Source organism: Lycium barbarum, chromosome 4 (assembly GCF_019175385.1).
Source record: "Lycium barbarum isolate Lr01 chromosome 4, ASM1917538v2, whole genome shotgun sequence".
In the NCBI taxonomy this organism is placed as follows: Eukaryota; Viridiplantae; Streptophyta; class Magnoliopsida; order Solanales; family Solanaceae; genus Lycium; species Lycium barbarum.
Genome location: NC_083340.1, coordinates 123,102,075 through 123,113,132, shown reverse-complemented (window position 1 = coordinate 123,113,132; position 11,058 = coordinate 123,102,075). Strand labels below are relative to the sequence as shown.

At 36.7% G+C, this 11,058-nt stretch overlaps 1 protein-coding gene across 1 annotated transcript; it reads left to right on the top strand.

The window, feature by feature from the left end:
• Nucleotides 1-764: 764 nt before the first annotated feature.
• On the top strand, nucleotides 765-1,349 carry LOC132637727 (uncharacterized). The gene has a single exon (XM_060354774.1). The coding sequence runs from the start codon at nucleotides 765-767 to the stop codon at nucleotides 1,347-1,349; it is 585 nt and encodes a 194-aa protein (XP_060210757.1).
• The last annotated feature ends 9,709 nt before the right edge of the window (nucleotides 1,350-11,058 follow it).

Sequence of the window (11,058 nt, the reverse complement as noted above, 5' to 3'; positions counted from 1 at the left end):
TTAGTGGGCCCCATACATCAGCCAAATTCAGAAAATTCAGCCCAAAGTTCAAGAAAAACTCACAGGAGGCTGTGCTTTGGTAGTGCTTCGCGCAACCATCGCACGGTGAGGTTTGTACTTTGGATGTGCGTCGCGCAGCCATCGCAAGACCAAAAAAAAATCTCAGAAAAATCAGAGTGAGTTGCAAAGATTCAGAGAGGGGTATTTTGTGCGATCCTTGTGCGACGCATGGCCATCGCACGACTCTGGAAACTCCGAAAATTTTCTAAGTGTCAGAGTCAGAGAGAGGTGTTTTGTGCGAAGGGTGTGCGACGCATAGCTAACACACGACCTGCAGAAGATTGTCTAAGTGCTCGAAAATGGTTTGATTACTTCTTAACTTCCTTTCTTTGATTCTTACAACTAATTAACAACTATTAATCGATCTTATTAGTTGTTAACTAGTTCTTGAGTCCTTAATTTTTTCGTGCCAATTCTTTCAAGCTTTTCTCGTTTTAACATCGTTGAATCTTCTTGGCTCAAGTTCTTTTGCTTTATCGAGTCGTCCGCCTTTCGATTAACAAGAATTTATTCCTCCACAAAGGTTAGCAATCTTGTGAATTGATTTGGATTAAGAGGGTTCTTGACCAACTTTGGAAGAAGCTTTAGGTTGAGAGGTAAGTTTGAGTGCAAATACGAGTGACGTGAGGAGCTTTTGCTACTAATCTTGTTTGCTTGTTTTGTAGGTACACGAAGAGGAGACATAAGGAGAAGGAGAGATAAGGATGTTATCCATAGCTTCCGAGTCTTGTGGAGATGATTTTGAGGGTTATGCCTCTAGCAATGGAGGGTATGACTATGAAGGTGACGGAGGCTATGAGAGAGATGACATGAGATATGAACATCACTATTCTTACAACGAATATGATGGTGATAGTGCTCATGAGTCATATGAGGAACGTGGTCGATATGATCATAACTCGTACGAGGGTGAAGAATACTACTCCGAGGGCAATTGTGACGCAACACCTCATGAGGCTTATGAAGAAGAAGGAGTAGATGAGTATGAAGAAGGGTCCTATGGTGGATACGAGCATGAAGAGTCTCATTCTACACACCATGGACATGGGGGAAAATTGAGGTATGCTCCTTCCTCATACTTTCGATATGAACCAATTGGTGGGAATTTGAAAGAATGGGAAGAATGTGGTGATGATGAGCCTAGTGGCTATGCACTTCATGGTGAATATGTTTGTAAAGATAATGGGATTGCATATAATTCTTATGGGGGGTCTTCTAGTAGACAGTCACATACATCGCCTTGTAAAGCTTCCTATTCAAAGCAAAATGGTATAAGTGTGTGGATTTGACCATGTAAGAGTAGTCCGAAGAGGAGAAGAGAGTATACATTTCCTACTTCAAGAAATACAATGAACCATACTTCTTATCCTAGAACGAATGTGCCATGTTCTCATAGTTATGGTGTGGATGCTAGGAGGGGAATGTTGTTAGGTGAAGAAAGTAGAGGGAATGCAAGCTCTCAAGTTAGAAATGACCCGGAGAGGCGAATACATGAGACAAAAATTACTTTACTTGGTAGTGCAGGGTATGTTCTTGTGTTGGATGATTGGAGCTATAGAAACTACCTTGCACCTCAAGCAGTTGCACAATTGGGTATAGAGTGTATGATGAAACAAGACCCTTACTATGATTCACGAGGGTTCTTGGTTGATAGGAGCGCGAAGGTGTTCGTTACCCGTGGCGACTACCAAGAAGAAGAGGTTTGGTGCAATATACTCCCACTAGATGATTGTCACATATGTTTGGGTAATCCTTGGTTCCAAAAGCATAGGGTTTCGTTTGGGCGAAGGTGGCATGAGTTTGTAGTGGACAATGAACGAATGTCTCTTTTTCCAACCGTACTTGCTATAGGTGGAGGATCCAACCCTTCACTAGGGCGTAAGGAGAAATTAGAAGAAATGCACCGCGTAATGTTGGGACGCTTACTCAAACAATTGGAGGAAGATAAACCCAACCCTTGTGAAGAGGAAGAGGATGAGGTGGAGAGTTTTCCCAACCCTTCTAAAGAAATACTCTCCAAAGATGAAACCCGAGGCAAAGGAGATGAATGCGAACCTCAAGGTACAATAGCTAATCTTAACTCTCTAAATGATGTGAATGAACATATTGTTGAAGTGAGTACAAATGATAGCTTTTCCCTAAATGAGCTTAATGAATCTTTGCCTTGTGATGTGCCTAGTGCTATAATGACAATTGACAATGTAGTTGAAATGGATGGTCCAACACTAGTTGATCCTATTGATGACTATCTTGACTCTTCTCTTGAGTTCAAGTTGTGTCCACCTAGTGTTGATCCTCTTGGTTTGCATGTTAGTACATTGTCATGTGAGATGTTAGGACACCCACTAGTTGATCCTAGCGATGACCGAATTGATTTTTCTAGCAAGATCAATTTGCGTCCAATTTGTAGTGTGGTTGCTTGTGTTGATCAATTTGTTTGCTATGAAAATCCACTATTTGAGTAACCTTGTGATGTGCTTAATGACCCTCAATTTAGTGATGATATTGGTACAATTGACCATTTACCTAGTCGTGTGCATGAAAGTATTGTGGAAAGTGACTGTTGTCTTTATGAGAGTGGAATTGCATGCTTTGATATTTCAATGTTAAGTGATCCTTCTCTCTTTATAGGTAATGCATTATTTGATATTGACATGACTATTAGGAATGATGAACCTAGTGGGATGTTTGGTAATGTTGAGCATTTGGTTTCTTTTGGAGGCTATAATGTGATATGTATCCACTACGGAATGATGACAATCTTTCCCATGATAGAGATCCTCCTTTGAAGGATTGTGATCCATTTGTGGGGAAGGAAAGTGTTACAAAGGAAGGTGATTCTTGTCTAGAAATTGCAAATTCTTCCGTTCATGTTCAACTTCATAATAGCCTATTGAATGATCTTATTCTTGAACCTAATTGTGAAGCTACATTGGAGAATGACATGGATGAGGAAGTTATCTTAAGTGATACCTTTCTTTATTACCTTTTTGCATATGATGACGCTCTTATTTGTGTTGGGGGTGCATCTTATGTTGAGGAAGGTACTTGTGGGGTAGTTGGTTGTTTTATTAACCCTAATAGGTGGCTATACTTCCCATTTGACCCGGGTGTTACCTTGTTGGATTTAGGAACACCTTATTTGGAAAATGTGTTCCTATGGTGCTTCTTGTCAAATAGAACCAATGTAGTATTACATGCTTCGTATTTTGCATCCATGGGTTTTATTACTCTATCCTCATGTCATGAATCTTGGAGGACTCAACTTCTTGATACCTCATGTGCACACTTGATAGCATGATTGCTATTGATGTGTGGTTGTACCACAAATTTGTCCATCCTTGGCATGTATGTGTGGTTATTATTTTGTGTGCTAACCCTCAATCCTTGAGGAGTATGTTTTCGTATGTCTTCCCTTGGGTTTTGCTAAGTTTGGATTCGAGGATGAATCCTTATGAAGAAGGGGAGGATGATACGATCCTACTTGGCACACCTCATTTCAAGACTTACATCCAAGGCCAAGATATAGAACTTCAAGCTCTACAAGCGGCATGGATGATAAGGATGGCGTTGAAGGCCCATACAAGCCCCACAATGAGGCTTATGATATGTGGGAGGTAGTTTGGGTGTGGCTTGAAGAATAAGCTATTAGAAAGGGGGCCAAATGCGCAAAGTGGCCAAACGTGCAAATAGGGGCATTTCTGTAAATTGGCTACATGTACAAACTTGGACAAGGTAGGGAGTTGTCTATTTGTGCAAAGAAGGTTATGCTTGCAAGAAGGCCATGCATGCAAGGTTGATTAGAGGGCCATCTATGCAAGGAGGGGCGTGTTTGGCCATGGAAGGCCAATTCTTGAATTGAAGACTACACTAAGAAGACTAGCCAAACAAGGCCCTTACTTCATTAAGGGTAGCATTGTAATTTCCTATTAGTCTTCTTTACTTAGCTTGTCTTTCATTTGATTACTTTGATTACCTAGATTTTGGATTATGAATATTTGAGTGATGATAGGATTATCATAGTTTGTTTAGCTAGGGTTTAGCTTAGTTTAGTAGATTTAATGGTGGATTCCATTGTTGGTCTTTGAACCGTTTATTTCCAATGATTTCATGAAGATTGTTCGTTTGTGGATTTCATCCGAATATCTTGCCTTGAATTCATATTGCTTTGGTTCTTTTGGGTTGTTGAATTCAAATTAGAAGGGTTTAGGTTTCATATACCTAGATTTGTCTATAGGATTCCCCTATTCGGGTCAAGTATCTATCCTCTAATTCTCATCCCCTTTCTCCTTAATTTCCGCATTTTGAGTTGATTTGGCTTCATCCCCAAATCGATTCGTATCATTTGGTATCAGAGCAAGGTTGAGGAGTCCATCAATTCTTCAATCCTTGGTTGAAAAAACAAAAAGGTCGAAAAAGAAAAAGAAAAAAAATCAGAAAATTTTTTGTTGTTTGGTGGATTTGAAGTTAGAATCAAGTTCCTTGTGGTCAAATCCATCTAGATCTCGAATTTGGGAGTGTTTGGAGGTGTTTTGAAAAATCACCATTGAAGACCTTCAAGCTTTTTGAAAAACTCCAAATGGGTTTGGGTGATTGAGGCTAAATTGAAGTTAATTCTTATTGGGCTTTGTTCTCTAGGTGAAAGGGAATCTAGATCTGAAAATTGGTGGGAAAATAAGTTGATTTGGAGGTGGATTGGATTTTGGGTGTTCTTCATCTTCTTGAGCATCTTCATATCTTCATAGTGAAGAAGAAGACCAAAAAGGGAGTTTGATCCAAAATATTTTCCCAAAGTTGTCAAAAGTTGTTTTTCCACCCCAAAAGGGAAAGATCCTAGATTTAATGGGCCCAATACATCATCCAAATTCAGAAAATCCAGCCCAAAGTTCAAGAAAAAACTCACAGGAGGTTGTGCTTTGGTTGTGCTTCGCGCAACCATCGCACGGTGAGGCTTGTGCTCTCGCTGTGTGTCGCGTAGCCATCGCATGACCAAAAAAAAAATCTCAGAAAAATCAGTGTGAGTTGCAAAGATTCAGAGAGGGGTATTTTGTGCGATCCTTGTGCGACGCATGGCCATCACACGACTCTGGAAACTCCGAAAATTTTCTAAGTGTCAGATTTAGAGAGAGGTATTTTGTGCGAAGGGTGTGCGACGCATAGCTAACGCACGACCTCCAGAAGATTGTCTAAGTGCTCGAAAACGGTTTGATTCCTTCTTAACTTCCTTTCTTTGATTCTTACAACTAATTAACAACTATTAATCGATCCTATTAGTTGTTAACTAGTTCTTGAGTCCTTAATTTTTTCGTGCCAATTCTTTCAAGATTTTCTCGTTTTAACATCGTTGAATCTTCTTGGCTCAAGTTCTTTTGCTTTATCGAGTCGTCCGTCTTTCGATTAACAAGAATCTATTCCTCCACAAAGGTTAGCAATCTTGTGAATTGATTTGGATTAAGAGGGTTCTTGACCAACTTTGGAAGAAGCTTTAGGTTGAGCGGTAAGTTTGAGTGCAAATACGAGTGACGTGAGGAGCTTTTGCTACTAATATTGTTTGCTCGTTTTGTAGGTACACGAAGAGGAGACATAAGGAGAAGGAGAGATAAGGATGTCATCCATAGCTTCCGAGTCTTGTGGAGATGATTTTGATGGTTATGCCTCTAGCAATGGAGGGTATGACTATGAGGGTCACGGAGGCTATGTGGGAGATGACATGGGATATGAACATCACTATTCTTATAACGAAAATGATGGTGATAGTGCTCATGAGTCATATGAGGAACGTGGTCGATATGATCATCACTCGTACGAGGGTGAAGAATACTACTCCGACGGCAATTGTGACGCAACACCTCATGAGGCTTATGCATAAGAAGGAGTAGATGAGTATGAAGAAGGGTCCTATGGTGGATACGAGCATGAAGAGTCTCATTTTACACACCATGGACATGGGGGAAAATTGAGGTATGCTCCTTCCTCACACTTTCGATATGAACCAATTGGTGGGAATTTGCAAGAATGGGAAGAATGTGGTGATGATGAGCCTAGTGGCTATGCACTTCATGGTGAATATGTTTGTAAAGATAATGGGATTGCATATAATTCTTATGGGGGGTCAGAAACCGTTAAAATTGTCCTCTCTAAATCTTTGCCATCTTCCATTATCATCACCCCAACTCCTTTATTCTCTATATCATCTTGATCTTCCATCATTACCCAACTCCTCAAAACTCCTCGTTCTCTCTCTATATTACTGTAAAATTTAATGTACATTAACATGCATTAATTCTAGGGGAAGGAGAATGAATCAACCGCTACCTTCAGGAATAAGAACAGACTCTTCAATCTATTGCCTTTTCGGGTGTGCCATAGATTATAATGTAACATCCGTATATGTAACTTCTAATATTAAAGAATTAACGAAAGAAATTTAAGAGAAGAAGCTAATATGTGCAATCATAAGGGCTTCAGGAATTTTTGCTCTTCCGTTGTGCTATAGTGTAACCTCCATAAATATAAATTAATGAAGAAATTAATGGAAGAATTTAAGGGTGAAAATTAATATAATTTTAATCAATGTCTTAAGGTGAAAATAAGAGAAAAAGGTCAAAAAAAAAAAAGGAGATAAAAGATAAATAGGAATGGTGGCCATAGAGGTGTCACGTCACCTTGTATATGCCCAGCTTTATATTATATATAGATTACTAATTTTCTTCGTGTAAAAGATTAACCAAGTTTAGTTTTATAAATAAGTAATAAACATATATTAAAATGTAAAGAAGAAAATAAACTGACATAGGCGCAACTTGGTATGTCCGCTTTTTTTTTCTTTCTGGAAATTGGTATTGTTGACAATATGTATTCAGAAAATAATGTAAAACAGAATCTGAAAAGAAAGAAAAATAAATTCAAGCCCACTGAATTCACAGTATTTTCTTAAGGAAATTATTCCCCTCAAGTACCCGAGGTTATGGAATATATCCTCCCAGGATAGAATGAATTAACTCACCAGCGTAGCAGTACCTCAAATCCCCGTGAACGGCGAACACAAAAGACGGCAGTAAATCACACAAAATTTATTTTAAGTGCAAAAAGAAGGTAGAAGATAATTAGAATTTTCGTAAGTAAAATCTGAAGGGATGTCTAGAGATTTATAGCCAATAATAGGTGTCTGTTAAGAAACAGGTGTGTCTTTTCTGAAAAGACATGTACCTTTTCGGTAAAATTTTTGTCTTTCCGAAAAAAGCAATGGAAATAAAACTTTCATTTCCCATTCACATCAAAAATACCTAACAATCCCCCACATGGATAGAGAATGGTTGTATGATCAAGAAATGTATCGACTAGTGTGTGATTTGTAAGTAAAGATTAATTGCATCTGAATAAATAGGTTTCCCTTTGAACTTTCTGTAGTGAACATATGTCGGATACTTGGCCAATTGGTAGATTTAATATCTTTGAACTGTCGCTCTTTGGTGTATAACTAGACAACCATATGTCACACAATTAACCCTTAATCGTCTTTGGTTCTCATTGTTGTGTTGGTTTCAACCATGAACACCGCCTAGTTTCATGAGTGTGTAGGGCATGGGCCTTTACCTAACATACTTCTTGAAGCGGCTTACACTTCACACTCACATAGGTGATTCCTAATCGTGTCATCCTGTAGATACACTATTTGTCATACCTGCTTAACTTAGAAATCATTAAAAAGCTTAAGCTTTATTAATTCGTTAAAAAGCCTTAATGTGTTATCCTTGTTTCTAAACATTGTCTTCATCATGAGAATAGGTTGAGTTATTTGACAATGTTGAACCGTCATTCATAACTTTGTTTGATCTCTTTGAACCTAAATATTGGGATCTCCAGTCTACTAGATAGAGTTATCGCCATGATGACTTGCCCTAGGCCTTAAACCCTTTCCCCTCGATGATCTTTCAACTGCCTCTCTAGTTAGGCCTTTTGTAAGTGGACCCGACACGTTATCTCTTAACTTTATATAGTCAATAGTGATAACTCCACTAGAGAGTAGTTGTCTAACGGTATTGTGTCTCCGTTGTATGTGATGAGATATCACGTTATACATAACGCTCCCTACCCTACCTATTATTGTTTGGCTATCTCAATGTATGCATATTGCTGCCAACGGTTTGGGCCAGAATGGAATATCTTCCATGAAATTATGGAGCAACTCAGCTTTTTCACCGATCATGTCTAAATCTATGAACTTGGCCTTCATTATGGATCGGCCGATACAACTTTTTTTGGACGATTTCCAAGACATTGCTCCTCCACCAATGGTAAAAATATATCTACTTGTGTTTATTTTGGTTGACCCAGTGATTCAATTTGCATCATTATACCCCTCAATAACTGCGGGATATTTATTATAATGCAAAACAAAAATTCTACTAAAATAGGATATATCGCGGACCGCTAACTACATTTAAAGTGAAATCATGGTACCCGTGGATGGTTAACATCAGTTGTAGCCACATCCTTTCAACAATATATATATATATATATATATATATATATATATATATATATATATATATATATATATATATATATCTCAACCATGCCACTTCTTGTAAGTCTACTTCTTCAAATATCCAACTAATAACACATTCACCGATGTGAAAATTCAAGCTATTGTCGATTTTTATCATTATCATCAATTGGTTCTTCGATTTATAAATCAATGAACTCATATATTCAATGAACCGTCTTGTCTTTTGTAAATATTTGTCTTTCAACAAATACATTTTATCATGAAAATTTACAACCTTTCAAGTGACATCCGTTCACGAAACTAAAGAACACTACCTATAATGAAAGACATATGACCAACAACATCAAATTAGTAGTTCGATCAACTATTCCTTACCAAGACAGAACGAGTTATGTGAAGATTTTACTAACTACCATATTACCACCAAGGGCATACCATATCAATACCATCAAGACATATATCATGGGGTTAACATACTAGAATAATGTCAATCAGCATTTTCTGATTTGCGAACCATAAACCGATATCCTTTAATATTGGTGCATATCCTACAAAACAAATCAACAGTTTTTAGTCCTATTTTTAACCTTTTGGGTTTAGGAATTTGCACTTTAGGTAAACACCCCTACACTTTGAAGTAATTCAAGTTGCTTTCTTCCTTTCCACTTTTCATATGGAATAATTGTGTTTTTCTCTAGGCACTCTATTGAGTATTTTGCTAATCATAAGGATAGTTCCCTCCCCACCGCACCCCCCCCCCAACCCAACACACACAAAAGTTCCACGGGAAACAAGAACTTATTAACAAGGCATTCATTATTATCAATGATTAATTTAACGTCGTATTTATCAAAAAATAAACAACGGGTAGCCTTTTACCAACATCCATGTCAATACGGATAATTATATTTTAATATACACATATTTTCATAAAAACAAGACATTTCTAGTGACACCTTTTGATGAAAGAACATAACTCTTCTGAACAAGTATATAACCAATTATCAATTTGGTGTATCAAAAATTCATTATAGATTTTATTGGTTTGGCGTAATATACAAGAATGCCATCAATTTTCATATCTCTTGTTATTCCAAATTAAATACTAAGTCTAATATTGAATTTATCATAAGCCAGGAAGCCCCGCATTTCAAATATTTTAAGTTCTCTATTCTTGGGCAACTCAAAATTAAAGGTCATATGAAGAATTTCTCTCCATAACATCATATCAAAATGCACATCAATGATCCTAAGTCAGCATGCACTAAAAAAATGCCTTCAAACGTTTTGATGTTAGAATCTTATTAGCCAAACTTCATGCTAAGCAATCATTCTTAACTGGTGCCAAATATTTTTGCACATACATCATAAAACACCCAACTTTTATTTCCATCAAGAGACTTCAGTTATCCTACAATGATACGACACAAAGTACGACACAAAACAGTTTTCTTATTACCAAACGTGACATGTGATTTTAGTGATTCCTTTGAAGTGTCTTTATCTTGTAATTGATTTCATTTGCTAGATGATATGCAAGAATGGCGTGACAGAGTTCTCCAGTATCAAATGTCAAAACAACATCTTGTCGAATTGGAACAATGAAATCAGTTACTAAAGACATCATGTCATTAATGTTTTATGGTTCTGCCAATTAGAATTCAACTTTTCTATTTTATCAAATAGATTCAAGAAAATTCTTGTATTATCCGGAAAAAAGTAAGGTAGAAACTTGTTAGAAAGTTACCAAATTTTGCTAAAAATTCCATGATATATTTTCCATTCTACATGGTCAAAATAATCTTCATACGAGACACATTTGGAACGGATATAAAAAGTATTACCCACTATCAGTATACTGAATGGAGATGGAAAAGGAATTAGTCTAACATAAGTATGGAACAAAATGTCTATTGTTCATTTCACTTTTAATTGTTGCTGCAATTTTTTCAGACAGATTCAACTTCCATCCATCACTGATCACTCGTTGTAAATGTGTCGAAGTACTATATCTATAGACATTTAACCCCAAAGATAATGATTGTCTAGGAATCAAAGAAGATGTTTCATTCTTCTTCATCTTAAAGAATAGTTCTTGACAAATTTCAAAAATTTGGCATACACACAAAAACAAAATATTGTGTTTTACAAAAACTTTTCAGAGAAATTCATCTAATTTTGAGCCAAAATAATATATACATATTACTTTCATGATCTCTAGAATAATTTTAAAGTATAAATGTAAGTCTAATTCATGCCTTAACACCTTGAAAATAATATTCCACATATTTCGTGCATGATGCCACATTATATACCAACTAATTAATTTTATGGTAAATGAAATATTTTGAGCTCATCACATAATGAACATACACCCTCACATTTATAAAAACAAGATTTTATAAATCATATAGAGTAGAAATTAACAAATAAATTTTAAATTAAGTTAGAGAAAAAAAATAGAACCTTTTTTTCCATTCTGAACT